The 14,128-nt window shown below is 35.0% G+C and overlaps 2 protein-coding genes and 1 long non-coding RNA gene across 4 annotated transcripts; 2 read left to right on the plus strand and 1 right to left on the minus strand.

The window, feature by feature from the left end:
* Positions 1–715: 715 nt before the first annotated feature.
* Positions 716–4,493, plus strand: LOC130817470 (TPR repeat-containing thioredoxin TTL1-like; the record flags this gene model as incomplete). Its single annotated transcript, XM_057683192.1, has 7 exons — positions 716–900; positions 2,190–2,385; positions 2,501–2,685; positions 2,775–3,108; positions 3,197–3,401; positions 3,488–3,594; positions 3,699–4,493. Coding segments are annotated over 7 exons (1,365 nt in total), but the record flags the coding sequence as incomplete, so codon positions are not given.
* A 1,237-nt stretch (positions 4,494–5,730) lies between these two features.
* LOC130817472 (uncharacterized) lies at positions 5,731–10,464 on the minus strand. Of its 2 annotated transcripts, none has more exons than XR_009043809.1 (4): positions 9,829–10,464; positions 9,667–9,694; positions 9,446–9,552; positions 5,731–6,923 (listed from the first exon to the last, which is right to left on the minus strand). It is a non-coding gene; the product is annotated as an uncharacterized LOC130817472 (long non-coding RNA). The 2 variants fall into 2 exon arrangements; XR_009043810.1 differs by having other exon boundaries at positions 5,761–6,923; positions 7,708–9,552.
* A 1,403-nt stretch (positions 10,465–11,867) lies between these two features.
* LOC130817471 (uncharacterized) lies at positions 11,868–12,497 on the plus strand. Its single transcript, XM_057683193.1, has one exon. The coding sequence runs from the start codon at positions 11,868–11,870 to the stop codon at positions 12,408–12,410; it is 543 nt and encodes a 180-aa protein (XP_057539176.1). The 3' UTR covers positions 12,411–12,497.
* The last annotated feature ends 1,631 nt before the right edge of the window (positions 12,498–14,128 follow it).

A 14,128-nucleotide genomic window follows, 5' to 3' on the forward strand; every position in this document is an offset into this window, starting at 1 on the left:
TTATTTTCTAAAATTAGGCAAGTTAGTTTTTCTTAATTAAACCAATAATTAAAGCCTACTTATGTGGAGAAAAACTAAGAGAAGTTTTCTTCACCTTTAAGAAAATATACCGGTTATTTTAAAAGAAGTTATAAAATGTTTTGCCAACTATCTTAACAAATTAATTTCACCCATACCTTAACTAAAAAATCAGAAAAATATTTTCTATAGAATTTTCAGCTGACTTTAGTCTTGAGAACAGAACACTGTCTCCACTCATCGACAAGTATCGTCAGATCATCAACTTAGGAATAGTAGACCTCCTGTCTACATTTGACTTCTTATGTACGATATCTTCCTTATCTAATTACCTCGGATATATTTGACATATACAAAGTTCATAGATCAAGTCGTAGGCACTATCAACAATCTTTATCAAGATCGGATATCGACCTACACACAATTTCTAAAATATAATTGTTTATCTTAAGTGTAGTCATCATCAAAACCTAAAAGGACCAACAATATCCTTTTGTCTCTTCCATTTGCTACGCTACATACATTTTTTCGATTTGAAATGTTCTTACTTATTATTTTGTCTTTAAATATTATCAATATAATTCAAAATAGATATTTTAAAACTAATCACCAAGACAAAAGGAGTACGCTTATCAAAATATGCATACAATGCATAAATAAAAATAATATACAATTGACCGTGCAATTGACGAATTAAGCTTTGAGTTTGTTTGACCGTGCAATTAAGCTTTCTCCCAGAAATGCTGCTTTAGGGCGTAATCGGGCTGCTACATTGACGAATTTGGGTCGGGTTTCCGAAGCCATTCGAGGATGTGAGGATGCTATTAAGTTGGATCCTAATGATGAAAAGCTTCACGAATTTTTAGGGTATTTACTAATTAGGTAAGTAATTTCACTTCAGTTTTAATTATTTTATATTAGAACAATAAAAATATTTAATTTCTGATTATGTGTGTCTTGTACATTGTTGAATTCTTGAATTTTAGATCTGGGTTTATGGGTTATTGATTGCTTAGGTTATCTTGTTCTTGAGGTTGTTTATGTCAATAACTTCAGAAAATTAATGAAAGGAATTAGGTTTTGTTGGTATCTAATTAAGTTTTTAGGTTATTCTTTTTTACTTGTTTTATTTTCGATTTGATTTAGAATATATGTGGAGGCCAGTATTGATACTGTCATATTCATGATTTCATTTAAGCATTCTGCAGAACTTTTTAGTTGGCTTTATAATTGATTGAATAAAATAAAATTATGGTCGGATTTGAGCCCTTTGAGCTAATCCCGAATTTGTAAAATAAAATTACACTGTTTGCTTATCATGTAAATTGATTCCATTTGTTGATAACTCGAACCCGTCTTTTGGAATTAAGGCTGTGCCATTGTTGTCGTTGTTTGTTAGATAACTTAATGACCGTTGATTGCTGAATTGTTATATCCGTATGCTCATTGTTATCTTGATTTGCTGTATATTAGTGTATTAGCGCGTCTGGTTTGCTAATTGTCTAAAGAAATTACATTTGCTTGATAACTTCATGATGGTGGATTTCCGACAGTATATATTTTCGCTTTGATCTTGAGATGTTATTTTTTCAAGTAATTTAGCTCTATTGAACTCTTGATCGATCAGTTTTGATGGCAAATTGCAATTTAATGGTTTAAAATAGGTTGTCACCTGGTGACGTGCTCCATACTTTCAGAACAGGTTGTCACAATTAGTTCTAATGAAGATTTATCTGAAATTTCATTTTAGGGGTTTCCTTGCACATTATGTATTAATATACTTCATTTGAGGATTGTCTTGCTTTTATAACTAAAATCATACTTAATAGTGGCATTTGATGAAGGCCGGGAAGACATGATTTGTAACCCCGGCTATCATCATCATCATACCCTGTGTATCCCGCCCATAGAAAAACTATGAGCAGGTATGGGGAGGGAAGGAAGGTGACAACTCATACCCATAAAGGAGAGCGCAACCAAAGAGTTTCTCTTTTGTAACCCTGGCTATGATAATTACAAATTTCACTTTTATGATTATTCTCATTTTTATTTTTATTTTCTCTAGAGTTGAATATTGAATTTACACTCTTCAATTATGTTCATCGATCTAGTTATTTCGTTATGACAATATTGTTTGTATAGTGAATTATCATGTTTTTGCCTGGTTTTAGGTTAGGACAGGTAGACGCTGCTAGGAAGCACCTATTCTATAAAGGGCAGCAACCTAGGGCTACAGAACTTGGCATGTTACAAGCAGTTGAGAAGCATCTAAAGAGATGTACTGATGCCAGGAAAATTGGTGACTGGAAAAGCACATTGCGGGAAGCGGATGCAGCAATTGCTGCTGGAGCTGATTATTCCCCTCAGGTGAACCTTTTTAGTCCCCGCTTCGTATGATTATTGCAGTATGAGATTCTTTTTTCCGGAAAAATTGATGATATGCAATTTGGGATTCACTCTAAGTGATTCAATGAATGTCCAGCTTTTCTCTTGTAGAGCGGAATACTTTTTGAAGACGCAGCAACTTGATGGTATAGACAGAATCATGTCAAAGATACCAAAAGTTGAACCGTCTCCTAGCTGCTGCTCACAGAGCAAGTTCTTTGGGATGCTTTCTGAGGCTTACGTACTTTATGTTCGTGCCCAGATCGACATGGCATTGGGAAGGTGAGTTGAGATAGTCTGAATTTCATGGTGTGAGAAGGTATTGAAGCTTCGTACGGAGAGTGAAAAAAGATGATTTGTTTATCTTGTAGGTTTGATGATGCAATTGCCTATGCTGAGAAAGCCGTAAACATTGATCCTAAGAGTGTCGAAGTCGCAAAACTGCTCACCAGTGCAAGGCGAGTGGCAAGAGCTCGTACACGTGGAAATGACCTTTATAATTCAGAAAGGTTTACGGAAGCTTGTGCAGCTTACGACGAAGGCTTAAAGCTGGACCCTTCAAGCTCAGTTCTTTACTGCAACCGAGCTGCCTGTTGGTTCAAACTCGGGATGTGGGAAAAAACTATTGAAGATTGTAACACTGCTCTTCATATCCACTCTAACTACACCAAGGCACTTCTTCGAAGGGCTGCCGCAAACAGCAAGGTATTGTTCAATTATAATTCTCTAGCTGTTTTAGTTTCCTTCTTCTACTCGTACAAAGCTTGATCCTTTTATTTCGTGTTGATTTTAGCTTGAACGATGGGCTGACGCTGTTAGAGATTATGAAATATTGAAGAAAGAACTTCCACACGACGATGTTGTTGCCGAGTCTTTATTCCACGCTAAAGTTTCATTAAAGAAATCGCGTGGTGAAGAGGTTTCCAACATGACGTTTGGCGGTGATGTAGAGGAAATTACACGCCCGAGTCAATTTAGAGCTATGATATCGTCATCAGGTGTTCTGTCTTCATCTTTTTTATAGAATCGTTTTTCGTGAGGGTACTACGTAGTTTGAACTGACCTTGCACTTTGTGGGCCGCAGGTGTCTCCGTGGTTCATTTTTTTATTCCCTCGAATCCACGATGCACACGCATTTCTTCTTCCTTAGATATGCTTTGCAGTCAATACCCTTCCATCAATTTCCTCAAGGTAACTTGTCTTTTTTGTATAAATGTTTTTTCGTGTGCTTATTCTCATTTGAAGAAGCATAGGGTGATATTCTGTTTCGTGTGTGTGCGGGTGTGTAAATAAAGGTGAACTTGGAAAATAGCACGGAGGTATCAAATGCCGAAAATGTGAGGATTGTACCAACGATCAAGATATACAAGAATGGTAGTCGAGTGAAGGAGATCATAAACCCAACAAGTGATGTGCTGGAAGCATCGGTGAGACACTACAGTCTTTAATACGCCAGATTGTAAACTCAATTCCTCGTATTCACCACTTAGTAGTAGGACTTCCTCCGCTTACAAATTCAATCTTTTTCCCATCAAATGCAAGGATTATCGTGACATAAAAAACCCCGAGCTGCACAATAATCCCATTTTAGGAGCCAATACAAGGATAACAAGGGGGGAGATAGCTTAGATTCCTTACATAATTCATTTATTTATTCGTTGTCTATCCCTCCCCCCTCTCTGGTTCCGTCATCTACCCTTTTTTTTTTTTTTTTTTCGTTTACATTTTCACGAAGTCAGCATCATTCTTGTAGAACTCCCACCCTCGTAAAATCTCTGATCGATTGAAAAAACAAAGAGAAACGGGATGTGTGTATACGTTGGTTAGGCGTCTCGGAGAAGAGAGGAGACTAAATAGCGATTGCTGGCTAGAGAAGGATATGTACATGTATATACGTCGATGATATATACACAAAAGCAAAATTGAATACAATTGAAGGTGGAGATTGGATATGTCTGGTGGGTAAATTCATTGGGTTGGTGATTAGAAGATAGGATGAATATGAATGTTTTTAGTTTTGACAATCTGTTGTTGCTTCTCATTGCTTTCATTTATAATAAAAATAAAGTATTTACTGCATTGCTGCTCCACTTCAATCTTGCATGCTGCTGTTTCATTGCTTTCATTAATCAATCGTTATCAGTAAGGCTGAATTCACTAACATTCACGTTTATACATTTTTTTTGTTGTATATTTTGCACAATTAAACATTTTTAGGGTTCATAATCAAATGACTGATGTAGCTTAGACAAGCTCAAGGGGTGTTTGGCTGTTAGTTGTTGGCTTGTTTGACCAGTTGAAAATATTGGCTTTTGAACTAGCTGAAAAAATCAACTGTTTATGAAAATGTTCGATAAATTTAAGTATTGACTGTTAGCTGTTCATTAGAGAAAAAGTAGATCAATTGGTCAAAAAGCCAACAAAAAAAGCTACTTGGAGTAGCTTTTTTATGTTGGTTTAAAAGTCAGCTTTTCACCTGGTTTAAAAGTCATTTACCAAATATTTTTTTTGGTTATTTGACCAACCAACAAGTCAAAAGTCAAACACTAACAAAAAAAAAAAAAAAGCCAATGTAAAAGTCTAGAATCAAATTTCACCCAAGTTTAAATTTTCATGCTTATAAAAATTCAGTTTGACTCGGTCTTTTAAAGAAAGGTTACTTGTTTTTATCTATTGGTATTACACTCCTTTTTTTTCAATTTAATTCATCCTATTTTCTAAATGAATTTTGGTTATTTTTATTTTTAAATATGAGTTAAAACTTTACTCTCTATATTTTTCAATTATTTTAAATACCCCAAAACTTTAACCCATAATACCCAAAATTTTTAATATTTGTGTCATTTAACAATTAGGCTAAATAAAAGGAGTGGTGTTAGTTTGTAACGGTAGGTTTAGAAGCATGTCATTTATTAGACATTTATTAGCTTAGATTTGTTGTTGGGTGAAAGTTGACAACAGTTAAAGTCTCATGTACTCTACATTAATATTTTTATAATTAGTGTTCAGACTTTATAGCTCTACTCTAATCCGAAGCCGTCAAATTAGGTTAGCAATGATTTTTAGTGTCCTATTATTACCTACCCTACCCTTGTCAAGGCATAGCAAATTAGAATATTCCATTCTCCAAATATAATTAATTGTATTTGATTTTTCAACCGGATATTTAATCTAAATTAAATTTCAAAATGTATTATTTTGTTCACCGTCTCTAAATAAGTATATCATAATTCAAATGAAATTACACATTAATCTAAAATGAAATCAAATCTAATAAAATTGATTGTTAAATTACAAAATCAATCCAAGTTGAAAGTTTTTTCTTTTATCATTGAGTTTGATTTTCATCGCCTATAAAAAAAAACATCATACATCAATTAGTTTGAGGTTTGGAATTGTCTCTTGTAAGTAGAGGGACCAAATGAAATGAATAGACCTAACAATAACATAGAGCTTAAAAGTTAGGAGGGTACATGGAAGAATAATTGCAGTAATAATGTAAAAGTACTATAATATGTTGTCCACAAGTAGGATACTCATAGTAGATTATAGATATTCCACGTCATTCATCATGTTATTTTGATACCTGTACCTTTAAAATTGCTACTAATAATGACAAATTATAAAGAGAAAAATATTAATACCAATAACCAATAAACCAAAAGACGAAATCACCTGGACCATCCATTTCAATTTACTATCATCTTATGCAAATATTATTCTACACCAATTTTATGAAACTAACAAGTCACAACCTACCATTGAAAATAGATATAGCAAAATGAAAAGACAAATGAATATTCAATACAACATATAATTAAATCACCTAAATGTCAATTTTACAATTTAGAAAAATTAGAAATATGCATTCACAATGGGTAACCATTCCGTAGAAGAGTTGGATTAGGGAAAAGTACTCTCATTTTTACAAAACATACCATAAACGAGGTTGATCTGTGTTGAATTTCAGCAAGTTCAAAAAACATCTAAATGTAGAATAAAGAAAAAAAATGTTTGGGTTTAAAAATCATACTCCAAAGTCCATAAAACCATACCATCAAGGCAACATTAGGTTCAAATTCATCAAGCTTATATCTTATAATTACATTTTATCATATTTTCTCCAAATTTGCTACTTGATATTCATTTCCAAGTTCCAACCTGCAGCTTGGTTTAAAAATCAGTCAGATAACGCAGTTCATACATTTGTTATTCCAAGGAGGGTAATGTTATGGGTGTAATATCAAGCCTCACTAGCATATAGACAACTCCATTCTTTAGCTAACCAATTTATGAAAGAAAATCCTTTGATGACATCATCCCCTCCCTTCCTGAAAAGGACTCTGAAATCTTTGCAAACCAAAGAAACAGGTTTTGTGAAATACGGTAAGTCTTGCGAAATTAAATTCACTCACCAGTTTTCAACAGCTTCTGCCTCATCTGTTTTCCAATGCTTAGCAATGTTCTTAGACACAAGGGTCATCAGGATTTGGAGCACTCAGCTCAGCAGCGCTTGAATACTGTCATAACAGAGAACAAGTATACAAGCACAGTTAAAGTTTATGATAATCTTTATTGAAAGACAGCAAAGTTTTACATGAAAACTAAAACGGAACTGCAGCAGATAGAAGGCAATGAGGCCAGAAATAAACTCATACAACTCAGATTGCTTTTGTACAAGAAAATACGAACACCGTAAGCAGAAAAATTAATCCAGCACCTGAAAGCCTTTTAGAGTTACTCAAAGAGCCATTTAATGACATTGGGGCAACATAATGTTGCAAATGATTCCTTCCCATCATTACCCTTTCCTCCCTTTGCTATAAAAAAATCTTCTATTATATCCTGAAAGACAACCATCACCACTAATGATATAAATGAACCCTAATTCAACCTAATCAACCCCATCATTCCTACAATTAACCGAATTTCCCCACCAATCACCCCCACCAACCTAAAAATACCCTCAACCACAAGCATAAAGTTGCAACCTTATCATAGCCACCATCCAAGAAAAGCACCGAACAAGGTGTTGCACAAACAATACTTGAGCTTCACTTCCTTTTTGATAAACAAAGAGCGACATGTATTTTAATTGATAGATCTTGCAGGTAGAGTCCTAACATTATGATTCGACAGACAATACTTGAGCTCACTTTCTATTTAATAAACAACGAGCTTTACATGTAATCTTATTGATAGATCTCACAGCTAGAGTCCGAACATTCAAAGATTCATTTTGATCTGCGAATTTTTCATTGTGGAGGAATTTGGTATTTGAGACATACATTTGTGCAAATTTACCTGTAACTTATGCCAGCATTTTCCGACCATCAATATTATATCATCCGTTAAAACTCCTTTGGGAATTTTGGTCCACAAAGAACGAAAATGGTCCATTTTCCTTGACTGTGAAAGGAAAGGAGGCATCAACTGAGAAGATGAAGAAGCTAAAGGAATGACTGATAGAGGTGCTACAGATTTGGTGGAGGCATCAACGAAGTGACAGTAGAGGAAAGACGAGGGCAACAGTAAAATGGGGAAAGATGTAGAGTTTCAATTATGTGGGTAAGTAAAAAAATAAGGTTGAATTATGATAATTATGTAAGATGTGTGACATATGGCATGGGTTGGAAATTTAGGGGTGCTTCTTTGCATAAGCCCCTAATATTGGATGGGTTTCAATCAAAAACAAAGAAAATCTGAACATGGTAAGAAGAGAACATAATCTTACGCCTAAAGCCTTCCAAAAGCACTTAGGATGCCTTTGAATTAGTTGTCATATCGAAGAAATGAAAATGAATTAAGGAAATAAAAATTTATTTAGGACCAACACAAATTGGGATGTATTCCATCATTTCTATAACTTTCAAACCTTTTTTGTGTTTAATTTAATTATCCTTTGCCTTCGAAAGCAAAGTTCAAGAAAATGACACAAGTTAATTGATTTAATAAGTCATTTCACTATGGTTCATTATATTCCAAAACCAAAATGTTAAAACAATTAAGACTTAAGAAAGAAAAGTTTGACAACCAAAAATGGGACGGAGTGCAGATTTATGTGAAAGTTCCCTCGGTTTTTCTTTTGAATCCTCATAATTCAACAAGCATAACATGCTTGTGGCAATAACAATTACAGCTTGCAATTCCACAACACTTTGGTGAAAATTGAAGAGGTTGGGAGAAAAGCAAACAAAGTTGGAGAGCCAAGTCAGTTTAATCTTTACTAGAGACCCCTAAAGCACATATCATACAAAATGTTCAGTCACGTTCTCACACCAAATGGGAAGTGGAGAGCCAAGGTATGAGGTAAAGAAGGTGAGACAGCATAACAAGAGTGAACTAGCTTGTAACCCATAATCATCCACACAAAAGAAACGAACTAATGTTTACAACTCACCTATGCGACAACACCTTCCATGCCTCATTTAAAACCGAAAGAGCACTAAGCCCAAACCAATTATATAACAATTCTGACATGCCAACGCACAACGAAGGCATACATATTCAAGCATAGCATCGAGTTTTATGGCTACAAAAAATAGGCCTGTACACAAAGCGTCATTACTCGTAAAGCAAGAGATCTGAAAAAGAGTCTCAAAGGTGTACTCTGCATTTCTGCAAGAGACTACTTTCAAATTTAGAACCAACAACCTTTCTGTAATTTAAGGCTATACATATTAAAGTAGCCAAACAACAATTAAACTATGGCTTTAATTGAAAACCTTAGAGAGGGATAGCAGCAATACTGCTAAATGCCTTGCACAAATTAGAGCCAATAAAAAGTCATCTTGAGGTCATGTCCTATTAACATTTCCACCAGAAATTTAGTGTATCAAATTAAAGAAAGAACTCCAACGAATCGAATGCTCGCTAGCTAAAAATACCTTACCCTTCTCTCTCTCTCTTTTTCTCCTTACCCCATAACTTCATCGATTATCCCGAAAAAGATATCCAATCAAAAACCCATTTTCGAAGAAACCGCCACAAAATGTCGAACCTCAAAAGAATTATAATCGCAATTTTGAAAAAAAATAATTACCTCATTGGTAATAGATGTACCTTCATATGGAGACTGCGAAGGCCCAAGAATCATAACATTAAAGTCTCACATATTATCTATAGATGGTGAAGCACTTATACCAGAAGCTGCAAGCATACATCCAACCAAACACCAAAAACACTTTTCATTACTCAGGGCTTATCAACAAACAATCAAAACTCACAAAATTCAACAAATCAACAAAAAAAAAAGTTAAAAACCTGGTTCGCTAAGAAGACGCGGAGTTTCCTGCCAAAAAACAAGACAAAAAATCACAAAACAAAACCCTAGGAAATATCTCGACACGAAATGATCGATTAAACAGAAATCAAATTAACAAAGTCGGAGTAAGTTAAAGAAAATAGAGATCGAAGAACACAAACCTTGATGATTCTCCGAGGTAAGTTACTATTCGCCATTTTAGTGCAAATTTGGTTGCGCTTCGGAGTATAGAGAAAGGGACTCAAATTCTGCTCGGAGTTTGGAGAAGTGTAGGAAGTTGGAAGCTCGATCAATGTTTGTTTCTCCAGAAACGATGGATTTTTCGCTTGGAAAATGAAATCAATTTTTGGTTTGGGAATATCAAGTGTTTCTCGTCGCCTGTCGGATTGATTCAATAATCAATATGTGTAGTTGTAGACTAATACTTCGGCAAATTTTCTAATTAATTTTTTAAATTTTTTATCGATTACTCTAAATTTATATTTTGTTTTTATGATATGGAGTTTTTTAGAGCGTGTTATGTCTAAGATGGGTTTTGGTGATAGCTAGATTCGTCGTATCATATCATGTATTACTAGCGTCTCCTTTTCTTTCAAGATTAATGGGAAGGATTGTGGTAATGTTACTCCATCCAGAGGTCTTAGGCAATGTGATTCAATCTCCCCGTATTTGTTCATTATCTGTGCAGAGACCTTCTCTAGACTTATATCCTGTGGAATAGAAAGTAACATTATCCATGACATTAATATTTGTCGAGGTGCTCCTACTTTATCTCAATTATTCTTTGCAGATGATAGCAACACATATGAGAGAGCGTCCGGTCAAAAAGTGAATTATGATAAGACCGAAATTTCTTTTAGCAAAGGTGTTAGCTATCAACTCAGGAAGGATATTGTGGAGATTCTTGGTGTAAAGGAGGTTGATGGCCATGTGAAGTACCTGGGGTTACCTACTATCATCGGCCGCTTTAAGAAAGCGATTTTCTCATGCTTAAGAGATAGAATCTGGAAAAAAAAATCAAAGGATGGAAAGAAAAATTCCTTTCGAAAGCTGGCAATGAAGTAGTCATTAAATCAGTTGTCCAAGCAATTCCAATCTATATGATGAGCATTTTTCGTCTCCCTGACGGTATTATTGATGATATTCACGCAATGTTTGCAAGATTTTTGTGGGGATCTAATAATGAGCAGCGGAAAATTCACTGGCATCGATGGTTAGACATGTGTCTTCCAAAAAATAAAGGTGGTATGGGCTTCCGGGATCTAAAGGTTTTTAGTGCTGCACTCTTGGCAAAACAGTCTTGGCGACTGTTGACAGGGGCAAATCCCCTTCTCTCAGCGGTGTTTCAAGCTTGATATTTTAAGCACTCGACGGTTTTGGATGCTCAAAGAGGCTATGCCCCCAGCTACACTTGGAGAAGCATTTGGGGTGCAAAATCTCTATTGATTGTGGGGCTCGATTGGAGAATTGGTAATGTTACTATGGTCAATGCCTTGAGAGATAAATGGGTGCCATTGGAAGACAAAGTGATGACTCCAGCTACTGTCTCAACCTCACAGGATACTGTTCGGGTTTCTGACTTCATAGATTATGACTGTAGGGGATGGGATGTAGCTGCTCTTACACAATGGTTTGATGCAGAGATGGTGGCTGCCATTCAATCTATTCCTTTATCAAAGAATTAGCCTCAGGACACTCAGTTTTGGTGGCCTACAAAGAATGGTCTGTTCTCGGTTAAAAGTGGATATTGGCTGGGTTTATTGGGCACCAACGGGCTCGACAATGACCCCCAAAACTTGGCTTGGCGTAGTCAAAGGGGTATGATTTCAAAGATCCCAGCCCCTCCCAAGCTCCACACTTTATATGGAGGGTTCGCAAAGGGTCTCTCGCTACGAAGCAGATCCTTTACAATCGTTACAGTGTGCAACCTCCCATTTGTGAGAGGTGTAATTCTGCCCCAGAGACAATTTTACATGCATTGTGTGATTGTCCGAATGCTACTGCTATCTGGAACCCGTTCCCGGCAGCTGCTGCTGTCCGTGATGCCCCTCGCTCTTCCGCTACTGATTTCTTGAAATGGTCATATGAGCATGCTACTAATGAAGAGTTCCTGCTGCTGTGTACCACTCTTTGGGCAGCTTGGTTCTTTCGAAACAAGGAGGAATTCACTGATGAGCATTGTGATCCAGTGCAATTAACGATGAATTTTCATAAGCTTATTAGAGACTTCAATCAATATGCCTCAAAGGTTCATGTCCCTTGCCAAGAGTCTCTGTTGAAGTTCCAGTCTTGGTGTCCTCCACATGAAGGTTGGGTGAAGATTAATTTCGATGCTCATGTGGGTGTTGGCTTATATCGTGGCCTTGGGGTGGTGATCAGAGATGATAATGGCAAGCTCCTTATAGCGGGGGTCCGTAGAGTAAACTCGAATTGGTCTGTTGAGATGTGTGAAGCAGCAACCGCAATGTTTGGTGTGGAATTGGCAGTTCGCTTTAGGTACCGTTATGTCCAGCTTGAAGGTGATTCACTGACAGTCGTGAGAGCTATTGAGAATCGAGTGGAAGGCTTCTCTCCTATCCATTTGATCTATGATGATATCTTCTATCTTTGTACTAGTTTTTTGGATTTTGGTTGTAGTTTTGTTAGCCGCAATGACAATACTTTAGCTCATTTAGTGGCTAAGTGGGATTCGGGGGCTGCTAACGAAAAAATCTGTATGGACTCTTTCCCGAAGACCTTTTGACCTTGGCTGAGCTCGATTTATAATATGCCACAGATTTACCTAAAAAAAAATTAAGTGAAATCTTGTTTGATTCTTCTTAATGTAAAATTTATTAGTATCAAATTTTAATAATTTTTAATTATGTCCAATTAAAGATATTTGGAATTGAAATATTGCATTGTATATAGAAGAAAAACAAAGCGTTTAAGATAAGAGTGTACAATAAATGTTGTGCTAATAAAACATGAGTAGAGGATAATTTTAATTCTATATAATTAAAGATATTTGAGATTGAAATATTGCATTAGATAGAGAAGAAAAGCAAAGCATTTAAGATAAGAGTGTACAATTAAGTTCTATGCTAATAAAACATGCGTAGGAGATAATATAGCCAAACTAAAGCAAAATTACGTAAGATAACTTGTGATGTGTCATATATATAATCAGGGCCGGCCTTAGGCAACGGTAAAAAGGACCTATGCTCAGGACTCACGAAAAAAGTATACAATTTTTGTCTTTATATGCATCGAACTTGAGACTATGTGTGATTAACTTGTGCATTTAACCAAGTCAAAGTGTTAATAATGATAATTGTTACCTTATTTACTAATTATTGAATTATAGTACACAATTATCAACCAAAAAGCGAATAATTAAGACCTATAAATTATTATTCGCCCCGAGCACATGAAATCTCAGAATCGGCGATGTATATAATGATTTTTTCAGCATATGCTCAAAGAGGATGAATGAATGATCACACATCTTTATTATATGGACATACATAAAATCTCATCTTAAATGAAAAATTATGCAACAAGAAGCATCACATTGACATTTATTGTTATGAATGATGAAAAAAATTACGATGTGTAAGAGGAAAAGGCTAGATATAGATGTCCCTTATTTTTTTGGAGGTAGACCATAGGGAAGGGGAAGGGTAAAGGAGGAGCAACGAAAATTAAATTTAGATTTCTCTCGATAAAAGTGATACATGTTTGAAGTGAGACAAGATCTGATTTTCTATTTCTAATATTTTACATATTAGGAATAATGGCAAATTCTTCGATAACACTAACACATTGAGGGTTTAGTCATGTATCCAAGATCATTAACAAAATGAATGTTTCCGCCCATCTTTATACTTGTGTCTTGAATGATAATTTACCATTCTCTATGTACTTGCATTGTAGTGAGACGTTTACACCTAAGAATTAAAAAATAGATAATTAAAGTTATGGTCCGAAAATATATAAAACGAAATAATAAAGTTTTCCTTACTATTGAACCGCTAAATTTTATATTATTCTAATAGTTAGATTACTATTATAAAATCAAAAAATTATATATAGAGGTTAAATACAAAAATAAATTATGAGTTTGGGTTGTAAGGGTGGAGCCTATTCCATCCATCCTTTGGCTTCACCCATGTTTTTGAGACATTTGATATCTACTAATAGACCTGTCAAAATGTTCGAGTTTAACCATGTAGGCTAAATATTTTTAATTTTTTTATATTATAGTATCAAACTTTATCTTGAATAAGACTTAATAATTGAAATTATAATTTTATATATTATAATAAAATTAAAAAAAACTCATAGAAAATATTAAAATTGTAAAATGTATACTATAATTTCACATACCATCAAGAGGGTAACTGAGCCTAGTTTCAAATTTAATACGACAAGGATCACAATACACTCGACCAAGGATATCAAAGTTGGCTCCATGGCTAA

This window comes from Amaranthus tricolor, chromosome 7, assembly GCF_026212465.1.
Source record: "Amaranthus tricolor cultivar Red isolate AtriRed21 chromosome 7, ASM2621246v1, whole genome shotgun sequence".
Lineage (NCBI taxonomy): Eukaryota > Viridiplantae > Streptophyta > Magnoliopsida > Caryophyllales > Amaranthaceae > Amaranthus > Amaranthus tricolor.